Here is a 23,544-nt window from a genome sequence, read left to right as displayed (position 1 = left end):
GTTCCAATAAGGGCTAAAAATTACTCCACTCATCAACTCCCATGGCAGCCCAATGATGGCTTGCGGGCAGAATTCTAAACGACAATACAAAGGGTTAAACAGTAGCATCAGGCCTGCAAAGCAACCAGGACTGTCTTGTCATACAAATGCCCTGTAGGAACTCTAACCATTTCCAGAAGCTTGTAATTACCCTGACTCATCCTCTACTACATTTAGCAGATCGTTCACCTGCAAGAATATGCCTTAAACACATGTCAAAAAGAAAAAACACAATGTATCTTTACCTTATAATAAATTCTGGCCACCAAACTCCGCTGAAGAACCCTTTCACGAAAATTCACTGCTTTCAACAGAAAGGCAAGATTATCGACTGTGTCCACATTAAACGCCAGGAAGCTGGAGGAAAAACACAGTGACCATTATTATTATTTTGTCTTCACCAAAGAATTCCATGTGAAAAAAACAGACAGGGCCTGTTCTGTCAAAAAGAATTTTCTTCCAATAGAAAAGCAGTGTAAGTACAATTCAGCCCTTCACATCTCTCACTCGCTATATTCATGCTTCTTTCAGGATTTTTCTGATGAATGCTTGGCTTGAATTGATCCTATGTGGTTGTCCTTGTGGTATAAAGATAACTTGGGTTTCCTGCTTTTTTCATTTCCTATTGTATTATAGGTAGTTATTCAATATTTCATAGTTTTTCTTCATTAAGATCTATATAATTTCCATCCACTGGGTTTGTAATAATTTTCTCAACCATTGTTCGGCATTTGTTATAATAATGATTACAAATGAATATTAGTAACTAAATACATCCATCACAAAGTATTTGTCAATGAATATTATTTCTTAAATACATAATGTATCAGGACCTGTGCTTATTACTGCTGTGCATTATTCAACAATCTCAGTAATTCTATGATGCAGATACCGTAATTATTCAATGTATAGTTTGGGAAACTGGGGCTCAGCAAGTTTCAGCAACCTGCTCAAGGTCACATGGGCAGAACACGCTCAGGCTCAGGTTTTGTCTTAGGGGACACCTGTATTTAAGGGAAAAGGAGCCCCAGAGGGCAATGAGAGGGCTGTGGGCAAGCGCAGGGTAGAGTGTTCTGCAGAGAAAATGACTCTCTTCAGCAGGCAGTACATTCCATCTTCCCCATCTGGCAATGAGGAAACTGAGGCATAGGGAAGTTAAGAGACTTAGGCACAAAGAGACTCAAAACACCTGAGTCTCCCTTAAAACCCTATGGGTTTTTCAATATATGGCTCTGTCTTTTGTGCTAATTTTGCACGCCTCCCACCTACCCTGCCCCATGAAACTTCCATTTAGATAGACAGCAAAGGGGTTAATTTACACTTTGGGTTTCCCATAGCTTAGCCACCCCTTTGCCCTCCCCTTGCCCCATATCCTTGGGAAGTAAGTTATCATAAGACCCAAATAACTTAGATGCTCATTAATTAAAATTAAACCCACAAGTAGCAGTTGTTGCTCAATCAGAAGCCACAAGAGAAACATTAAGAAGCAATTGACACCACGCTTTTGAAAATGCCAAGCACTGAATTAATAATTGCCCTCCATGTACAGGAAAGATAGGAGGTCATTTACATACTAAGTACCAGGAAATTTAAATTATATCTGTATTTATTCTGAACCTTTAGAAGGTTGAATTTCTGTCCTAGTCTATTTAACACAAAGTGTAAAGAACTGTCATATTTTATTGAAAAGTATGTTTCAGTCATTCCAGAGACTGTTACTAGGAAGCCTGGAGACTGTGAATTTTTTTATTAGAAACTATCTTTTTTGGAATGTTTACTGTAGAATACTGTCCACCTGAGGTTGTGAACTTCGTGTGCTACACGAATTGGATCTCATCCACCCACCCTATCATGAGTCACATGCCAAGCATGGCCACATCACGTAGTTTTAGTAACTCACCCAGCATAGAAGACTGTGCAGATTCTGTTAAAAGTAGGAATATCGCTAAAGGCAACCTCTTTGTATGTTACAAGAAGGTCAAAATGACTCTAAATTTAAATTCAAATGCACATCATTAGTCATCAAAGAAATGTGAATGAAAACCACAGTGAGGCAGTATTATATACCCACCAAAATGACTAAAATTAAATATACTGACATCATCAAATGTTGAAAGGATACAGAGCAACCAGAATTCTCGTACTTGTGGATGAGGTGTAGAATGGCAAAACCACTTTGGAAAAAGTTCTCATAGTTTCTCATAAAGCTAAAAAAAAACCAAATACCCTATGACCCAACAATTCTACTCCAACTATTCACCTTAGGGAAATAAAAACATATATTCACAAAAAGGCTTGCATATGAATATTCACAGTAGATCTACTTGGAAGAGTGAAACATTGAAAACATTCCAAGTGTCTCTCCATCAATAAGAAAATGGAAAGCAAATCCTAGTATATCCATAAAATAGACTACTACTCAGCAATAAAAAGGAACACGCTAACTACACACGACAACATGAATGAATCTCAGAAAGCATTATGCCATGTTAATAAGCCAGCTACAAAACAGTACATACGTACAGTTCCACTTATATAACATTCTAAAACAGGAAAGACTAATCTGTGGTAGAAAAGTATCAGATTAGTGACTGCATCTGGGGTGGTGGTCACAGGAACTGACTGAAAAGGGACATAATAGAACTTTCTGGAGTGATGCTGATGACCTATAAATTAACAAGAGTTTCGGTTATACATGTGCACACACTTGTTAAAATTCAGTGAATGCACACTTAAGAGTTATGCATCTCATTGTATGTAAATTCTACATAAGAAGAAAAAACATATAGCCAAATTTTGAACTCTAGTTAATGATGTTCGTGCTGAATTATTTAGAAAGTATGCTGATGTCCGCTGTTTACTTTGAAATGCATCAGAGAAAAAAAGATGAATTGATGGGTGTGTTAAGGAATTGATGCATGAATATATATGGGATGTAACAAGCACAGTAACAGGTTAATAGTAGAATCTAGATGGTGGGTGTTTAAATATTCACTAAAATTCCTTTAATTTTGCTCAATACTGGAAAATGTTCGTAATATACTATGGCAAAACATTCAAGTATAATGCAGAATCTTCACTTTCCTCAACTCCCACAGTCTCCTAAGGATCCGTGGAGTGATGAGAGCAGCCAGAGCTCCAGTGGCAGCCCCGTGGTTGAGGGGGAGAGCAGCACTCATCAGGGCAAGAAAGGACAAGATAGATGGAGCTGTTTGCAGAACCAGGCACAGCCCCGCTCAGAGCCAAGCCCTGCCTCCCTCCCCTAGTCTCTTGAAGACTTCTCAGTACCATCACCAATTCCTCCCATAGTCCACATGAAGGGGTAGTTTCTGGGTGTCTACACAAATGACAGCCTACTTGGAGGCATTTCAGGGCACCAGGAAGTTCTCAGCCCATCTTTCTTCATGCCCCCACTTGCTCATGGGACCTTCTCTCATGAGTGGTCGGTATGACTGCCATCCGACAGCTCTACTTGACTATAAGCTCCATAGGCCTGTGAGCCCACAGTCACTACTGTGTCGCCAGTGCCTAGAGAAGTGCCCCATACACTGGAAACACGTTGGATGAAAAGGTTTTTCTCAATATACATAAAAATCACAGCAAGGTTTTGGGACTTAAGTAGATAAACACAGACAGACTGAATCAGTAAAACCTGGATGTGTGGGGGAGAGATGTGTACTGTTTCGGAGTTTAATAACAGACAAAAAAAAAAATGGACTGGAACTTTCCAAATATTTACAATTGGAATACTGCCTTTGGCACATCTCAAGTCTACCCTGGAAAATTTGCTAGGAATATAGATTTGCATATGGGTGAGGGGTTTTGCTTTCAAAATGATGGAAGCAAGCCCTGCTCTGCTATCTGGAAAAGAAATGAAAGGGCAGATGATTTGCTGCCAATTTGGGAACAAGTTTCCTGAATGGATGGAACTGATTCTGATGGGAATTGTACTGTTCTTTCAACTCCTTATATGTTGGAAATTTTTCAAACTAATAAATTGGGGGAAAGCTAACAGTACTACACAATGCGCGTTCAGAGCTAGACAGATTGAAAAGATGTACTGACTTTGTAGAGCATGCAAGGACAAATTGAGACATCACAACTAATAGAGACCTAATTGAAACAGTCCTAGAAGATGGGAGTTGATGTTTTCGAGCTTTAAGATAGATGGTGGTTGGGGGCGCTTGGTGGCTCAGTCAGGTAAGCGTCTGACTCTTGATTTTGGCTCAGGTCCTGATCTCAGGGTTGTGAGATCGAGCCCCACATCAGGCTACATGCTGGGCATGGAGCCTGCTAAGATTCTCTCTCTCTCCCTCTGCCCCTCCCTGCCACTAAAAAAAAAAAAAAAAAAAAAAGATAGACTACAGTCTGAATAAACAGGAACCTGGGCAGTAGTAAAAAAAGAAAAAAAAGAAAAAAGGACTACAGATTTCCTAATTTTATTTTATGCCAACAGATATGAAAAGTCCCACACACTATTATTTATTGTGTTTCCCATGTTTTTAATCAAGATTGTAAGATGACATTGTCTAATATTTCCTTGGAAATTAGTTCAACACATTTTGCTTATGGAGACAAATAATCCGCCTCCAAATAAAAATAACAATTTAAAAAATACACAAAAGTTTAAAAGCCACAATAAACCCCTTAAAAATAGAATAAAGGAAACAACATATTTATGATCATAAATCAATGAAGTAAAAAACAAAGAGAAGATCAACAAAGAGGAAAGCTGCTTGTTTAAAAAAACAAACAAAAAAACAGACAAATATCCAGTAAGATTAAGCAATAATAAAGAAGAGAAAAAGTGTAAGAAATAAATTTAGGAATGACAAACGGGACATAACTACAGATCTAGCAGCAGTTTAAAAGATAATCAGAGCATAGTATGAAAAACCTTATACCAATAAATTCAAATCCAAATAATCAATTCCTAGAAAATATTATTCATGAAAACTGACACAAGAAGAGAAAGCCTAAATGGTCTTAGAACAATTAAACTACAGTTGACTCCTGAACATTGCGGGGGGGGCTGACTCCTGTGCAAGAAAAAATCTGCATATAACTTTTGACTTCCCCAAAATTCAACTACAAATAGCCTACTCTTGACTGGAAGCTTTATCAATAACAAAAACAGTCAACACATATTTTGTATGTTGTATGTATTATATATTGTATTCTTATAGTAGCGTAAACTACAGAAAAGAACGTGTTATTAAGAAAATCATAAGGGAGAGAAAATACATTTACAGTATTGTACTGGGTTTACTGAAGGGAGTCCATATGTAAGTGGCCCTGTGCTGTTTAAACCCGTGTTGTTCAAGGGTCAAGTGCAATTGAATCAGTAGTTTAAATATTCCCCCAGGCCCAGATAGTTTTCAGATAACTTATCAAATTCTCCCACAAAATAAGAAACTACTCCCAAAATATCTTTGTGAAACCAGTAAAACTTGATATAAATTGAAATCAGGGAACTACAAGAAAGGAAAACAGTAGGCCAATAAGTAAACAAAAACCCTAAAAACAACACTAGCAAGCCAAACTCAGGAAAACAGAAAAATGACAACACAGCATAGCAAAATTGAATGCTTCCCAAGCATGCAAGAGTAGTTTAACATTAAGAGATTTACGAGGGTTATTTATCACATGAACAAACTACAGAAGAAATATAACATTTCAATAGAAGCAAAAAATCATTTGCAGGAAAATTCATCACCTAGTAATGACAAAAATATGTTTAAAATAACAAGTGGAGCTTCTTTAGGAAGTTAACATGTGTCTATCAAAAACTTCAACAAACATCATTCTTTCTTTCTTTTTGCAAACATCATTCTTAGTAGTGAAATGTTAAGCTAATTCTTTTTAAAACCAGGAATAAGACCAAAGAATACCTTCTACATGAAAAAGAATAAAAGGGAATAGCAAGTGGAAAGAAAGAAATAAAAAGTCATCATTTGCAGATGGTATGATTGTGTATGGAAAAAAGAATCTATACACACAGAAGAAATTATTTTTTATGGTGAGGTTTATATACAAAAGTGAACGATATAATAAATGGGCAACAACAAAAACATAATTTTTTAAAAGTATTCCTTTTACAACAACAAAATCATAAAGTACCTAGAAATAAATCTATCAAAGGATATATTATGTATAGACAAAATTCTAGATTTCTAGAAAACATTTAGATTAAAATCCTTGACACAAGCATCAGTTTTATATATATGTATATATGTCAATTTTTCTGCAAATCTATAGATTTGATACACTTTCAAAGAAAATTACAATTTTTAAATATTGTGGTAAAATATATATAACATAAAATCTACCATTTTAACCATTTTTAAGAGTACAGTTCAATGGCATTAAGCACATTCATACTGTTGTACCACCATCACCACCATCCATCTCCAGAACGTTTTCATCTTCCCAACCTGAAATGCTGTCCCCACTAAATAATAACACTCCCTTCTCTCCTCCTCCCACCCCCGGGTAACCATTTTCTACTTCCTGTCTCTTTGAATTTGACTACCCTACATACCTCAATAAAACCACAGTCATAGAATATTTTCCTTTTGTGTCGGCAGGGTTTTTTTTTTTTAAGAAACTTAACAAACTGATTCCAAAACTTATATGGAAGTGCAAAGGACCCAGAATAGCCAACACAACTCTGAATTACATTTTAGATATAATATAATATAATAATTATAAACCTAGTGTAATTGCAACAGTGTATTGTTGGATTAGGATACACAAACTGGGTAGGAACAAAGTAACCCCGAAATAGAAATTAATGTGAGTGCCAGGGCAGGCACTGCAGATCACTAGTAAAGGACAGTCTATTCAGTAAATGGTGCTGGAACAGCTGACAATCCCTAGGGAGAAAAAAAAATGAAATTTGATCCCTTCCTCACACTACAGACAAAAATTTCTAATGGATTCAAGAACTAAATGTGAGAGGTGAAACTCTCAAACTTCAAAAAAAATATTTTTATATATAAAGTATATATATATAATACATATATTTTATATATTTATCTTGTAGACAAGATAGAGTAAGTGTGGAGTATAAAAGATTGTAAATTCCACTATAATTTAAGAATTTATGTTAAAAGGCACCATAAAGAAAATATAAGACAAGGCACAGACTTGTAGAAGGTAGGTTGTAACATCTGTAACAACAAAGGATAGGAAAAAAAAAAAGATCAGTACTAATAAAAAAAAAGAAAAAGAAAAATTGGCACAACCCATGGACAGGCATTTCAAATGAGAGGAAATATAAGTGGCAAATAAACTTGTGAAAGCATTTTCAACTTTAACAGTAATAAGGCAAATGCAATTTAAAGTCACAGTGAGAGATCTTTATACATACGTATATACACATACAGTACTGAAAAAATTAAGACTGATAAAACCACGTGTTGGTGAGGATGCCGGTTCCACAGGACACACGCTGCTGGTGAAGGTATAAATTTGTACAGTGACTTCGAAAGATAATTTGTTACTATCTAGTGAAGTTGAACGTTGGCGTACCCCACGACACAGCAATCTCACTCCTAGGTAATATATACAACAGCAACACACTGCAAATCACTAATGGGTCATAAAATCAGTTTAAAGGATTGAGATCAGTGTTTTTGAAAAAAACAACAATTGAAAATTATCACAGACCATCACGAGTAATAGGCTAAGCATTGTTTCGTGAGATGTTTGCTCCAGTGGTGTCTGCTAGGTGTGTGTGGAGGCGGGGGCTCTATGGATGTGTGGGCGTCAGTGGTTGATGTAAAATTTATTTCTTATTCTGAGTCACAGCAACTAAATTTGAAGGCCCTGTAGAAACTCTTAGACATATTCCCCAGAGAATGTCCAAGATTTTCCATAAGAGATTTGTGCCAAATATCAAAAACACAACCCAAATGTCCACTGATATTGGAGATTAGAATGGGTAAGTAAATTGGGGCATATACACACGATGAAATATTATAAACAAAGAGAACTGTTCTTCATCTACACATACCACAACTCAGATGAATCTTAGAAACAAAATAGAGTGACAACAGGAAGCATACCACATACATTACCCCTTATTTATCAAGCCTAAAGACAATACTAAAAAATCAATAAAAACAAGCACAAGCATGGATCCTGAAGCCAAACCACCTGGGATCAAATCCTAGCTCTGTGGCTCACTAGTGCATAACCTTGGGCAAAATACTTAACCTTTATGCCTCAGTCTCATCTGTGAAATGGAAATAATAACCTACCTCATGGGGCTTTGGGAATGAAAATCTCTAGTGTTTGGAATATGAACACACAATAAAGAAGGAACAGGAGTAGAATAAGAACAGAATTAGCAATGTTCTGGTTCTCCAGTTGGGGGGGTGGGGGCATGATCGCCGATGCTACATAATTCATGTACTTTTTGTGTATATGGAATATTTAAAATTTCAACAAGAGTGAGTTGTGCCATGACAAGGCTCCATGCGCTCAGGCCCAGTAGTAAGACACTGAGGGCCAAGGGTGGTGCCAGCCTAAGCAATGACGTACCTGGTTCTCAGCTTGTCACTCCCAGACTCAGCACAGTTTCGGAGCCAGCTGAAAAGTGGCTTCTCTTTATGCTCTTTGGTGTATTGAGCCAGCAGTTCCCGCACCACAACCTGTGCAGACAGTTTATCATTTGTCATTCCTTTGTCAAGAATGTAAAAAAGTGTTAGAGTGTCTTGAAATGCTGTAGCCAGATAAGGTCCAGTTGCTTCTAGCAAAGTCCTTGGAAGGAATCAAATATCCTTCCGGAGGCCTCTGCCATGGCAAATGTGTGGTGCTTCCACTACCACTGTCAATCCCTCCCCCATGGCCAACTTGACTAACCAGCTAACTACTTACTGCTTGCTCTCTCCCACCTGAGACATCAGCCTCTAAGGCCAGTCCTGGGACCCAGTATTCTAGCTGACACTTCAAATAAAACCTATTTGCCTTCCCTGAACCAGATAGATGGATGGTCTGTTTTCTTTTTTGCTTCTAATATTCTATGGTTGATAACGCCTTTGGGGAACAGTATTAAATTGTATACATACAACAAGCTCCATCAATCCTCTCGTCGGCAGCTTTAAAGTTATAATTTGGTCCTAAATCTGCATGCTTTTCTGGTTTGGTTTAAAGAAGATGTGCATGTCTAGCCTGCTACACACAGAGGCCCAGTTGACAGTTGGCAGGAAGTGCTAGCCATGTCTGTGAGACCACCTTGGACCAACCTGCCTCCCAAGCCTCTAGCTGACCGCCATGGTGCGAGTGGGCCCAGGCTTGGGTGGCAGAGGGATGACCCCCTATGAGCTCAGCCCAAACTGCTGACCCGCACAACCATGAGCTAACAATTGTGTGTTGTTTTAAGTTACTCCATTTTGGGGTGGTTTGTTACATAGTAATAAATAGTTGATTCAGTCACATACAAAACTAACTTTAGAATATTTCCTTCTTTGTTTCAGATACATTGATGTTTTTATAGAGATTATATAAAATGTTATATATACTTTCAATCAACAGTATATCATAAATGACATTTTTGGCTCACATTGCTGTCTCTCATTCTAGTTATCTGTTTAATGGCTGTATAATATTTTTGTTTAGAACCATCATAGCTAATGAGACATTCCCATTCACTTAGATATTTAGCTTGTTTCCAATTTTATACTGTCATTAATTACTTTGATATCAATATATTCAAACAGCATTCATTGTCCCCCCCCTTTTTTTTTTGGTTATTACCTAAGAATAAATCTCATGAACCCAACTGATGCAAAGATCCTTATAAAGGGCCACCCTGCCTCTAAGAGGGATCCTGGAAACTTGTCAAGGCATATTTGCCTAGGGGGACTTTATTGGCAGTGCTGGGAAGAGCCAGTCACACAATGCATGGGACAGTCTCAATCTGCAGAGGACTGTGCCACATCCAGTTTCCTGCCCAAATCCACGTACTCAAACCCATATAGCCAACTGATAGCCCAGAGCCTAACTCAGTTACACCAAAGTTTTAAGGTTCTTCCCATCCAAGCCTATGGAAGGCTTAAGCTCCCCTGCCCCCTAAAGTTAGAGAAGGCCATAGGACTTGCTTTAGACCAGTGACATGCAAGCTGGTGTGATGTTCCCAGTTATGACAGGTTCCTAACCAGGGGCTGCAGTCTGCTGGAGGTTGCCATGGTAATCCCACGCAGGCATTGTCCTCTATATTGTTATGTTTATTATAAATTCCTTTTGTTTCTTTGAAGTATTGTCTTGAATTCTTGAAATTATTAAGTTATATTATCCATGATTTCATTTCAGGATAGTAAAGGTGGTATTACAAAATATTTTTTATAAAAAAGAGGGCATTAGGTCTAATATGTTTAAGAATCACAGTACAGGGGCGCCTTGGTGGCTCAGTCGGTTAAGCATCTGACTCTCGATTTCTGCTCAGGTCATGATCTCGGGGCTGTGGGATCGAGCCCCGCATTGGTCTCTGCGCTCAGCATGGAGCCTGCTTCTCCCTCTCCTTCTGCCTCTCCCCTCCTCGGTTCTCTCTCTCTCAAATAAATAAATAAAATCTTAAAAAAAAAAGAATGACAGTACAGTATCATGGGTCAAAGGATGTGAATATTTTTAAGCCTGCTGCTATATGAAATAAGTGTAAAAATCAAAACACTCCCAGCAATGGGGGGAGATTAACTAATTTTAACTAGAATTAAAATTAAAATTATATAGCATCAAGTTTCACTGACACATCACTAGGATTAAGATTTACACTGTTTTTGCGAATCCATTACATTTATGATGGTTTTAACTCCATCTCCCTCTTGTTACAAGAGCAACATCATTCCAAGCATTAAAAATTCCTTTCTCTGATTTCCACCCTTCCATATCTTTACCTTTCTCTATATTTCTCCATAGCATTTATTGCTGCCTGATGATCTAGAGCAAAGCAACTTGTCTCCTGGTTTGTCTTTCTACTGTCCAGAAGGTAAGCTCCCAGAGGTCACAGTTTGCTCATCCTTACACCATCACACAATGGACAACACAGAGTTGAGAGCGGAGGAGTCTTTCTTGAATGAATGAACGAATAAATAAATAAATCCCCTTCCTGTTTTCAATTTTTTATCCAATCTCTTCAATTCCTTGATAATTCCTTTAGCTTTTGTCACTACTTCCACCTTTCTGATTTAAGCGACTTAAATCAGAAAAAAAAATTCACTCTAACTAGAATTAAAATTAGAATGATGTAATAATCCAGTTCAGGCATTAAACTTAAGAGAAAAGACAGACAAATGGGGCTCTGGCAGATTAGTCATTTTGGATCTTTGCTCCCTTTTCTTTCCTTTTTGTTCCTTGCTCTTGGCATCTTTCCTCCTTTTCTAGGTCATAAGACAAGAAAATATCATTTTAAAAGTGAGTTTATTTCCTGCTGTTGACACTCCCTTGGTAAAAGATTAAATGATTGAAGCTATCAGCTGCCATGGGGTTTGGGCATTACAATCTCTAAACCCAATACGTTATTTGATAAATGACCAGAGAGAGGCAAAGAGATCAGTCACAATCTTGACTGGGCATGCGACAAAAATGTGCTTGTTTTCACTCACAGATGTGCTCCTAAATACATTCTAATATGCTATTGTGTGTGTGTGTGTGTGTGTGTGTGTACATATACATATATCAATTTTTTAACTTGCTATTTTAAAATAATTATAGACTCACAAAAAGTTGAAAACCTAAAATAGTACAGAGAGGTTTTATCTAGTCATCACCCAGCTTCCCCCCAGAGTGATATCTTACACAGCAATAGTGATTACCCAAATCAGGAAATTCAATACAATTTTACTTGTAGTAGAGGTTTCATTATTTGAAAATGAACCCAGTAGTAGATCATTTTGTAAAGTGAAAGAAATATTATCTTTTTGCAATGCAAGTGATTACATTCTTATTTAAGTCTGGTGTTTTGAATACTCACACAAGATTTTCTTAAGACAACTTGTGATCTTATTTCTCTCTAAGTGACTGTTTTTGTGGTCGTGTTGTTTCTGTGGTTATTTACAGAGTTCTCTGGTTCTAAATAAGAATACTCTTTATTTTCTTCTATATACTTGATTAATCCCCAGTGCACCTGCTCAGGAGCCCCTTTCTTAAGGGAACTCTAGGGGCTGGGTAGTCAGAACAGCCATGTGCTTGCCTTTTAAAAAAGATCCCATCTGTAGGAGGAATCACGCTAATCTGCAGCCAACATTTGGAAACTATGAGCCTAAGCAATTGTGCAGAATGACATCATAAACATGCATTTATAATGAATATCATATGCATCAGGCAACACTGATTATATAACATCAATGAAAGTTACTTTTTTTTTTAGGTCAAATGGCTTTTTTTTTTTAAGATTTTATTTATTCATTTGAGACACAGAGATACAGAGAGAGAAAGTATGAGCAGGGAGAGAGGCAGAGGGAGAAGCAGGCTCCTCGCTGAGCCAGGAGCCCGATATAGGGCTCGATCCCATGACCCTGGGATCATGACCTGAGCCGAAGGCAGACGTTTAACCATCTGAGCCACCCAGGCGCCCCCAAATGGCTTTTTAAGGCACCTATGAAGCAACTAGCATTTCTACATACTAAGTATTTCACTGATTTATGCCAGGTACAGTGAAACTTGGATGAAAAAGTCTAACAAGTAGTATCTGCTGCCAAGACAGAAATATTGAGAGCCAATTAGAATAGAAAACACGGTGTCTACGGAAAAGCCACCAGACATCATCCATTATGTAATAAGGATGAGCCAGGAAGTGGGGCTGCACTCAGGCTTGCACCACGTAGGGTAATGGGGCCACTCAAAGTGGCAGTACTTATGGCACTGGGGCCCAAATCATGCCCTAGGCATGACCGGCTATGCCATTTGGAGACCAGTGCTAAGTGAAAATGCAGGGCCCCTTGCTCAAAAATTAGGAAGAATTTCAAGATGCTGAGAGCAGAGTGTTAAACCCCAGCACAGGCCCTTCTGAGTGTGAGGTCCCATATGACTGTCCGGGTTTCCCCCCATGAGGCTGGACCTAGCCCTCGGGGTCTCAGTAGGACTGCCGACACAAACGTCACCGCATGTCCCATGTTTCTATTACATCGACATCTGGCAACCCTAGGCTCCTGATGGCAGCTCAGGTGTCACTCAGGGTATGAGACTGAAGAAAAAGCCAAGCGGACGTGATTCTCTAAGCCCTTAATTATTTTCCTCTGTTAGGTGCTGGACATCCCATCAAGGTGAGATTTCTTTGAGGGGAACCTTTAAAAATTCCCTGGATAGAAGAAAAAGAAGAAAGGTAGGAAGGGAGGGAGGGAGGGAGGGAAGGACAGGAGAGGTGAGGAGAAGCGAGGAAGAGCTCTTTTAACACAGAAACCCACGTGTACAATGCTCTGAGCAACTGTTGGGCCTTAAACATGGATTTGAACTTCATACTTTAGGAGGATGGACGGATCCAAAGCAGTGATGTAAGCCCAGCAAAAATTCATGCATTGCTCAGTAGAACTTAGGAGTGGTCAGTTTTTCGGTTTGATTTTTTGTTGTTGTTAAATCTGGATCAAATTTAACTTATTTTCCCCATGTCTCCTCCCAGTAGGAAATAAAATACAACCCTGTGGTTTCCTTCCTTCATGCCACCCACATTTATGGAGCGCGCACCGTGTGCAAGGCACCTACTGCCTATATTGAGTATAGCGGGGATTACAGAGATGACTAAGAATTATCTGTCCCTCAAGTGGCACAGATAAGCTTCATCCACTCGTTCACTCATGTGTTCAATACCTAATAGTAACAACCGCTATTTTTTTTTGAGCACCTACTAAGGCTAACGGTCTGTTCCAAACTCTACGTGGAATGACTAATTGAATCCTCCTGACAACTTTGGGTTGTTAGCAGAATCATCCCGTTGCCCAGAAAAGGCAACTAAGGCCTAGAGAGGTTAGGCAAGTTGCCAGGCTCACAACTGCTAGGAAGTGGTGGAGCTAGGACTTAAGCCCAGAGCCCATGCTGTTAATAATTGCACACCTGCACTGCACCCCCTGTGTGCCAGGCTCTGTGCTGGGCACTGGGGGTACCGAGAGAATGCAAGAAGCCAGTGTGCTGGGGAGACAGTCAGCAGGACGGAATAATGGGATGAGGGTGACAGAGGGTAAATGCAGAGTTCACTGTGTGCAGCGTGCGGCAGCGCAGGGAGGGGCACCGGCAGCCAAGCCCCTCACACTTGAGGACAGTTCTGCCGCTGAGAAGGAACTAGGGAGGGGAGACAAGGGCTTTCACCCTGCAGGCACAAGCATGGAGAAGCATGGGCGCCTGGAGTGTGCAGCTGGCAGGGGCTGGCTGCGGAGAGCCTCGGCTGCCAGCCCTAGGAGCTGACTCCGTGCCCAGGGGCGTGGGGAACCTAGTGGCAGGCCAGAGCCGCAGACCTGGAGGCTGAAGTGAAGTAGCAGGAGGCTGCCTGATGAGCCATCCCTGCTGTCGGAATTCCTGACCCACAGAACCCATGAGCGCCTTGAAGTGCTTGTGGTTTTATGCCACTGAGTTTGGAAGCCCGGCTAGTGTGTTAAGCAGCAACAGACAGCAGGACAGGAAATTCTTCCGGTCGCCACTGACCCTTTATCCACTTCTTCCATTCTCTACCTCTCTTTTTTATCCCCTCCCCTGCCTGTCTTCCTCCTTCTCCCACCCCGCCCCTTCTCTCCTTCCATATCTGCTCACTGATTTGCCTTTAGAAGTATCTTTAAGCCACGAGGCCAGACGGCATTCCATGCACCTGGACCCCATTAAATCAGGCAGCTCTTGCCATGTACTGGCTCTCACCCTGAGCTGCCGGGGCCCTGGGCCGCACCCGGGCTCTCCCACCTGGGCCTTGCTCTCCTTCCATAGATTCAACTCAATCTTCTGCTCTGGCGCTGGACAGAGCCTTCCCGCTTTCTGCTTCCACCCTGATCTAGACTCTGCTTGTGGAAGCACTGCCCATAGCTACAAGGAAAGCCCTTTGCCTGGCCCAGCCCAAACCAGGCCCCTTGCATCACAGGCACCCCACAAAGCCTTTACTGAGCATCTATTATGTGCCCTGCACTGTCCTAGCAACAAGTTAACATTACTGAGTTTTTCATCATATGTGCCAATAACCACAGTTAACGCTTTGCCTGTGTTCTCTCATTTAATCCTTATAACATCCCTATAGCGTCTGGGTTATCACCCCCACTTTTAAAATGTGGAAAGGGGGACTCCAAGAGACAAGGAACTTGTCTCTATTTCATGCTATATAAATAAGCTCTATATAAATATGGACTCTATTAAAGAAACCCTGTAAATAAAATGATGGACACATTGACCATGGAATTTGTAACCAAATGGAGAATAAGCAACAACAGGACACAGCCTTGAGTGAGCCCCTCCTGTGCGCCGAGCGCTTGATGGGAGTAATTACAAGAGTCTTACAAGGTGCGGATGATGCCTGGGGTGCAGGTGGGGGCTCAGAGAGGCTAGACCAAGTGTTTTACAATCAGTGTGGGCAAACCTGGCCTCTGTGGCCTCTACCCGGGCCTCCAAGGAGGCCTTCTTCCAGAGCCCCCTCCTTTGCAGGTTCTGTAGTGACAGATCAGATGGGGGGACTTCCTGCAGCTAGAGGTCAGCCTCAAACCTTGAAGCCTGGCAGGCAAACTCTCAGGAATGCGCTGGACTGCAGGAAGGGAACTCTTAAAGCTTTCCCGCTCTCCTCATTCCTCCCCGGGGATGGGTACAACCTCATCCATCGGCTTCTGGGGCCATGTTTGCTAGAGCAGAAGCTTTCAAAGGAGGTAAGCAGGCGAGGGCTAGGAAGTCTGCACCTCCCAAGTGCCAGGCTCTGTGGCTCAGCGTACCCCACAGACATGCTTTCTTTGACCTCCCCTTGCCCGCCCTTTCACATTAAGAACAAATGATGTGTTTCCTCTTCTCTTGAAAAATTGGAATTTCTGGAAAGCCTGAACCCATGTTCCCTTGAGGCAACAGTCAGTGGGAAGTAAGCAGCAGCAGCCCCCTAGAAAGGGCCGGGGCCCACGTCTGCCCCAGTGCTCTGAGATTTCAGGGGCCTGCTGCAGTTACATGGGTCTCTTCCTGGCCCTGAAGACCCTTGATCTCGTAACCCGCACTGTGGGCCTCATCAAGGGTGCTAAGGATCACCATGCAGCTGCTGTAAGGAGCCTGGGAGTGGGCCCCTGACCGCCCCCCTGCCCTTTCCCATTTCCTGACCTCATCAATCAGCCCCCTGTGGCCAGCCCAGTTCTCCTTGAGTGGTGGAGCCCAGCTCAGGAGCATACCTACCTTGCAGGACAGGTGCTACTGGTCAGCTCTCTGCAACTTGCTGCCATTGGCCCCCACACAGTCTTTGCTTTCTGGCCCACACCTTCTCTCACTAAAGAGGTGGAAAATGCCCAGTGCTCACCCCCAGCTCCCATGCAGCTAGGGCACTGGCAAACTGCACGGTCTTGGCCAATGGGATCTCAGAGGAATTCAGCTGAGGGCTTCTGGGCAAGGTTTCTGGAATGCCCTCTAAGACGCAGATGAGACCACCCCAGAACCATTCCAATGTCAGTGGAGTTGAATGCTGGAAAGAGGCTTGGGCCTTAAGGGCAGACAGGCCACGGAGCCAGCTCTGGGGTTACCACGGAGGATGACACAAGTTCTTATGGTTTAGGCCATATTGGTGGATATTGTGTTACATGCAGCCAACTGTGTCCTGACTGCTAACCCCATTGGCAGCTGGGTCCAAGTTGAACTCCCCGACTCTAGCTTGTCCACCTTCCCCAGTGCAGAGCTGCTGCTATTGTCCCAGGTCTTCTCAGCCCCATCCCCCAACCCTTGCCTTCCAACAGCTCTCCCTCCCCCTCTCCACGTGCTCCTCCCTGCCCCTTACAGCAAGTTTCCCTGCACACGCACACGCACACGCACACGCACACGCACACATGTCCAGCCTCTCCTGAAGCCCACCCCCTAACAACAACAAAATGTCCAGTGGAGTTGGTCGGAATAGATATTACTGGTATACTTATTTTCTTTTATTCAAAAGGGAAAGTAACTGAAGTTTTACCTCTGCGACTAAATAAATAAATACTAATGAGGAGAATGTTAAGAAAGGAAATCCTATGGTGTTTTCTATCTTGAGTAAGGCACAAACCCTTTCGGAAGGAAAACAAAAATTCTCCTTAACCCTCAATGTTGACTTAAGTTGTTTCAAATCATGTTACTTGAACATGTTCAAACATTTAACTAGATACAAACACCTTATGTTTGTGGCTCTCGTTCAATTATAAATTATGAAATTAAATACAAGCAAAACTATAAAACTAATGAGAATCACATCAACAGTCCTAAGAACATGTGGCAGACTGTTCTGCAGCATGAACTTGGCCCTCCCCGGCCATGTGGGCTCCTCTGGATGGGTTATGCCCATGCCTCTGAGACCCTTCCCCTTCCAATCTCTGCCTATGAAATCCTCCTTCAGCAGCACATCATAGTGCCCCTTGGCCTTCACTTGGCACAACACATTGTTTTAGTCATAGAAAACCTACATTTGTTCTTTTTCATGGGTTCCTGGTGACCAAGGTGGTATTATTTGGTGCCAAAGGGCTTGTAAATTTAAAGACAAAGGCTGGAATCCCACGGCAGTCTCTGGTTTTATGGTTGTTATTCAGACACTCTACATAACTCACTTAGACTATTTCTGTTTAGATTATCATCAAAATTAAAACAAATAATTAACACATTCTTGTAAAGAACTCATAGATCCCAACTTGAAAAACAATGCCAAAACCAGTCTCGCTGTAGAGAGAATGAAGTCATTTTGGGGAGCAGAGAAATAAAGATAAACAAGTGGGCCAGCTTCAGAAAGCTCCCTCTCTCCAAAATCTCACACATGGGGTCCTTGCGGAGAGCTTTCAATATTTAGATGCTAAAACATCTGGTTTTGAAAAACATCTGGTGCCAGCTTCGTGTATTGGTCATTGGATTTAGAAATAGAAAAATAGAATGCCTGTTCGAATTACTTTGCTTAGCTTTTCTAAGAGTGCATCACCCGAAAGTCCCTCCAAGTTTCCCCAAATGATCACATTTTGTAAATGCTTCATGTCAGTTCTATTCCCTAAGCAGAACTACAAGCTGTCCTCCTCACTCCATTTCAATGCCACCACCCTGGCCTGGACACCACCACCTTCCTTGAGGGTGAGACTGGGTCCCAAGCCCACTCTTGGCTGCTCTACCCATGGCCTTCACAGCCTTCACTAGGCCAGCCTCTGCATGCCTCTCTGGTCTCATTTCGCACACCTCCCCTTAGTTCTTGTTGCCATCATTGGAGGTGATTCTGGGTGTAACTCCCCATCTGTAGGTCTTAGGGAAGATTCCTTGAACCATTTGCCCCTGATTCTGCTGGGTAAAGCAAGCCCTCAGCTTATCCCTTTGTTCTCTCTCTCTCTAAAAGCCCTCAGATTAGGAAGGCAGCTGCTCCTTCAGGTAAACAGACGTATCATCCACAGCCCCATCACCTCTGTACCAGCTGTTCCTCTTGCCATCCAGATCTCAGGCACTTTAGAACTGATGTTCCATGGCCCTGAGATTGGGTTTGACCCAAACTTCACCTTTGATTTTAGGGATATCTGTACTTTTCTCCTTCTGCCATATCAACATCTTCATCTGCTGCTCAACTATAGCCAGAAGTCTGGGGCCCCAGAATGTTCTTTCTGGTTTACTGTGTGGGTCCTTCCAGGAGCAGGGGGAGTCCAGGTTTAGCAGCCTGAGGTCCTGTCCTCACCTAACATCGTACTGGTCCCAAGGCCCCATTCTAGCCCTTGAGGTTCTGCTCATCTGGGAGAAGAATGTGGAATTCTCCTCAGTGGTAGGAGTGGGGAGAACGCTAAGGCTGGAGGGTGAGGGGTGTGTTTGTGTGCGCACGTGCGCGCGCGCGTGTGCGTGTGTGTGTGTGAGAGAGAGATACACTGGTCTTTGTTCTCTCTTTCAGAGAGGACTTCCTTTCTTTGTTACTCTTCCTTCCTTCTCTTTCTTCACTTTCATATTTAAAGGAGGAATTTTTAAGAAAATTGTTTTTAAATATACCTGATTTTTAAAATTCAAGCCATACTAAATGGTCTTAAATAAAAAGTAAAAGTCTCTTGCCCAATGCCTTTCTTCTAAGACCTCACTCCATAAATAACCATTTTTAAGTGGGTTTTGTTCTGCTAGAAGAAGAGGCTTCCAAGCGTCAAGTTGAAACAGATTCTCCTGTCGTGTTTTGGTTTGCTTCATATCTGGAGCATGCTTTTCTTGAGTGGTTTTGTTTTTCCTAAAGTCTTAATGGACATCCCCCCCCCTTGTTTCAAGAAGAAACATATGCCTTTTCCATCACATCACTAAGATCTTCCTGCTTTTTAATCATTCTATTTGTTGAACCCAAACCATTTCCTTCTGAAGCCATTCTTTTAATCCCTCCGACTTCCTGTTCTAACTGGGACTAATTGTGTTCCAGGCTCGCCACACCACTATTATCCAGGTATTTCTTTATACATACTCCCTCCCTCCTGGATTAGCTCCAGAAAGCATACATGTCTTTCTAATTCTTAATTCTCTTTATGCTTTTCTGCAGTTCATCTACAAGTAATGTTTTTCAGAAAGTGCATGGCAGGTAAATTTATTGAGCAATTCAATATCTGTAGGTCTTTATTTTGCCTCATATTTCATCAATAATTTGGCTAGCTATGAAATTTTACATTCAGGATAACTTTATTCTGAATTCTAAAGGCATTGTTCCATTTTATTCTAGACGCTTGCCACTCAAAATGTGGTGTACAGACCAGAAGCCTCAGTATCACCTAGGCGCTTGCTGGAAATGCAGAACCCCAGAGCCACCCAGAATCTGAATATGAACAGGATCTCCAGGGATGTGTGGGTGTGTCAAACTTGAGAAGTGTTGTTCTAGCCTTCGGCACTCCTGCTTAAAGGGCTGAGTCAATCTTATCTCTTTTCTTGGCAAGTAATCTGATTTTTCAGTCTAAGGTTTGGGGACCCTCTTTTGGTCCTTACCCAGCGATATAAAATTCTCCAGGCTGTTTTTAGGCTGTGACCCTTTCCAGTGGGTCCTGCCAATTTCAAAACCTGTTCCTCTCTTCAGATCTGGGAAATTTTCTTCTTTTCTTTCTCTATTTTGTCTGCCTATCTGTATTTTCTGTTTTCTTTTTCAGGAATGTCATTGATTTCCTCGATTGCTCATCCATATCTTTTATTTCCTCTTTATTTCCCTTCACTTGGTTTTCCTGATCTTCATTCTGAAAAAGTTTTCTCAAATTTATCCTTCAGCAAAATTTTAAAATTTTGCAAACGTTTGATTTTAATTTACTATGTTTCTCTGCACTATAGTTTACTATGGTTTAATGCTCATTTTCATAGCAGGCTGTTCTTGTTTTATAGATGCGAATGTTGTCACAATCTCGAAGGATACTAATTAGTTTTCATTTCTCTGTTTTGTTTCTTTAGGTGCCAGCAGTTGTTTGTTCATCTTGCTCCTTCATTTTCATGTTGTTGATTTTCCTTAAATGTCTGATCATCCTCCTTAGAAAATATTATGGAATTATTGTTCATTTGCTTAGGTATGATGACGGTATTGTGCTCAGTAAGAAACTGTCTTTATTTTAGAAAATGAATGCTGAAGTTTTTACAGATGTCTGCAATTTACTTTCACATGGTTACACATGCATGTGTGTGTGCACGTGCACACACACACACACACACACACACACACACACACACTAAGAAAGAGGACATTTAGGGACACCTGGGTGGCTCAGTCAGTTAAGCAGCTGACTCTTGATTTCTACTCAGGATGTGATCTCAGCATTAAGATTCTCTTAATTCGCTTAAGATTCTCTCTCTCTCTCTCCCCCACTCTGCCTCCTGCCCCCCACCCCCACTGTCCCCCTGGCATGCGTGCTCTCTCTCTCTCTCTAAAAAAGAAGAAAAAGAAAGAAAGAAAGAAAGAAAGAAAGAAAGAAAGAAAGAAAGAAAGAAAGAAAGAGAGAGAAAGAAAGAAAGAAAGAAAGAGAGAGAGAAAGAAAGAAAGAAAGAAAGAAAGAGAAGAAAGAAAGAAAGAAAGAAAGAAGAAAGAAAGAAAGAAAAAGAAAGAAAGAAAGAAAGAAAGAAAGAAAGAAAGAAAGAAAGAAAGAAAGAAAGAAAGAAAGAAAGAAAGAAAGAAAGAAAGAAAGAAAGAAAGAAAGAAAGAAAGAAAGAGTGGACATTTAAATATAGCAAAGTATTAACACTTGGAAGTGGAGGATCTACCCAAGTGGAGAATATAATCCAAGTGTTATTGTACTAGTCTTCCCATTTTTCTCTTGAAATATCTACTTGAAATTTTTCTAAGTAAAAGTTGGAAATAATAAGAAAAACAAAATAAAAATATCTGAATATCCTTGGGAAAATACCCCTGGGGGCCTAAAATCTCTAAGGAATCGGCTTTCTTCTAGGAAACCAGATACTTACATGGTCTTTAAGCAAGTTAGACCACAGGTCATTTGCATTTTTGCATATTTGCTTTGCTTGCAGAATAATGAACAATATATGCAAAGCCTCTGACTGTAACCTTTAGGAAATGTGCCAGAGTAAATTAGGAAGGCACCTGTCCTGCTGTATCTCTAACGAAGCAAAGAAAGTTATAATGGGATTTCATGGGTGTGGGTCATAATTGGATTTGGTGGAGGATGTAATTAAATTTCACCAAGGGCCCACAACCTCTGCCCCAGGAAAATAATGAAAGGGTCAGAGGACCTTTCATCTTGCTTGAAGGGAAATATATAAAGCCTGCAGAAACTCTATAGTGCATGCCTACTCTTTCCCCATCTCCTCAATCATGGGACAGCAGCCCCACCACTTTCAAGATCCCTAGAGTCTCACCTTGGGGCAGTGGGTTGAAAGCACTGTAGATAACACTGGAATACTATGAAACTCACTGACCAGTTTCTGCTGTCCCCTAGACGCCTACATTTTCTATCTCTACCTCAAGAAATAGAATCAAAGCAAAATCCAGCCCAGAGAAAGGTAGCCTCCCCAGTATGGGCAGATTTCAATGCTCAAGTGGAAGGCCAGGTTGACCAGTGCAGGCAGCCAGAGCCATCTTTCCCATCATTGTGTGATGCCAGGTAGCCTGAAAGCTCTGGGTACAAAATAGGATGTGTCAACTGATAGGTTACCTGTAGGATGTGTCAGCTGGTGGCAAGCAGGCTGGCTGACCCCCTCCCCAGCACAAAGCTAATGTGCTTAGAGGTCTTGGTCTCTTGCCCAAGAAGACCAAGCCCTCCCTCGGCAGGCTATCAAGTGTCCTTTTCCAGAGCAGTTTCCAGGGTTGTGGCAGATGCTACTAGTGCAGGCAAGGGTTCTGATGTGGGAGCCCAGCCATCCTGCTGCTAGGCAGGGCTTTACAGAAATGCCTGGCTCTCTGCCCCAATCCCTCTCCTGCTCTCAATCCCACTGTGACTCAGCGTCTTTTCAGAGATACCCCAAAGTAACAACTCTCACCTCCAGCCCTCTCCACTTGGGTTGACCCATCTGCTTTCCATTCTCCAGAAAGAGGTCAAGTTCCTTGGTCCTCTGATGGCCCCTCTCCCACTGCAGGTGCCCCTGCAGATCTGTTCCCTTGTATTCTTTCTTCCAGGTATTTCAGTGGGATTTGAAGAGGGAGGAGCAGTAATGTGGGTGTTCATGTCATCACCCTCCTGAACCAGAAGTCCTTCCTTTGGTTTCCAGTCCTCCAATTTATGCTGTAGTGTCTAAATATCTTCTTCTTTCTTCCTAATTCTGGATGCTTTTGGATCACTTCCCCACCCACCACACCTTTAATCTTCCCTCTTCCAAGCAATGAAATCAGGAAGGGCATCTGCCTAATCTTATGGCACCACTGCAGAAAAGAGTTAGCAACAGCAGGCCAGAGGTTGCTATTCTTGGAAAAGCCTGCTTGCAAAGATGGCCCTTGGCTGGCATCTGGGAACGTGGATTTGGGGAGAGTTCCCACCATTTCCTGACTGATAAGTATGGCTCACTGTGCCTAAACTGTTTGTGCAAATGATATGGTTTATGCTGACCACCTGTTTTCCTTCTGAAAGTCTGGAATTTTGAGGTACACTAAGTAGAGGGTATCTACATGACCAGCCCCCAATGAAAACTTACATAGAGTGTCCAGTGAACTTCCCTGCTAAACAATATTTCATGTAAACTGTCAATTATTGCTGGAAGAGTTAAGTATGTCCTTTGTAACTCCAGTGGGAGAGGAGTCTTAGAAACTCATGTCTGGTTTCCTTCAGACTTTGCCCCATGTGCCTTTTACCTTTGCTGATTTTGCGTTTTATCCTTTTTCTACAATAAATCCTAACCATGAGTATGACTACATGCTGGGTCTTGTGAGTCCTTCTAGAGAACTGTCAAACCTGAGGGTCATCTGGGGACTCCTGACAACTTACAAAA

The 23,544-nt window shown here is 41.5% G+C and overlaps 1 protein-coding gene across 3 annotated transcripts in view; it reads right to left on the bottom strand.

Moving 5' to 3' along the window:
* The window catches only part of ACOXL (acyl-CoA oxidase like), a 354,745-nt gene that overhangs the window by 104,303 nt on the left and 226,898 nt on the right, over positions 1-23,544 (bottom strand). For all 3 annotated transcript variants that reach the window (XM_028117110.2, XM_028117111.2, XM_028117112.1), the window contains 2 exons: positions 8,587-8,696; positions 285-396 (listed from right to left, as the gene is read on the bottom strand). In XM_028117110.2, coding sequence (XP_027972911.1) covers positions 285-396; positions 8,587-8,696 — 222 coding nt within the window. The remainder of the gene's footprint in view (positions 1-284; positions 397-8,586; positions 8,697-23,544) is intronic.

This window comes from Eumetopias jubatus, unplaced genomic scaffold, assembly GCF_037043125.1.
Source record: "Eumetopias jubatus isolate StellerSeaLion01/CBP00866 unplaced genomic scaffold, mEumJub1_p1.0 scaffold_9, whole genome shotgun sequence".
Taxonomy (NCBI): domain Eukaryota; kingdom Metazoa; phylum Chordata; class Mammalia; order Carnivora; family Otariidae; genus Eumetopias; species Eumetopias jubatus.
The sequence above is the reverse complement of the archived record's forward strand: the minus strand, read 5'-3'. Positions and strand labels throughout refer to the sequence as shown.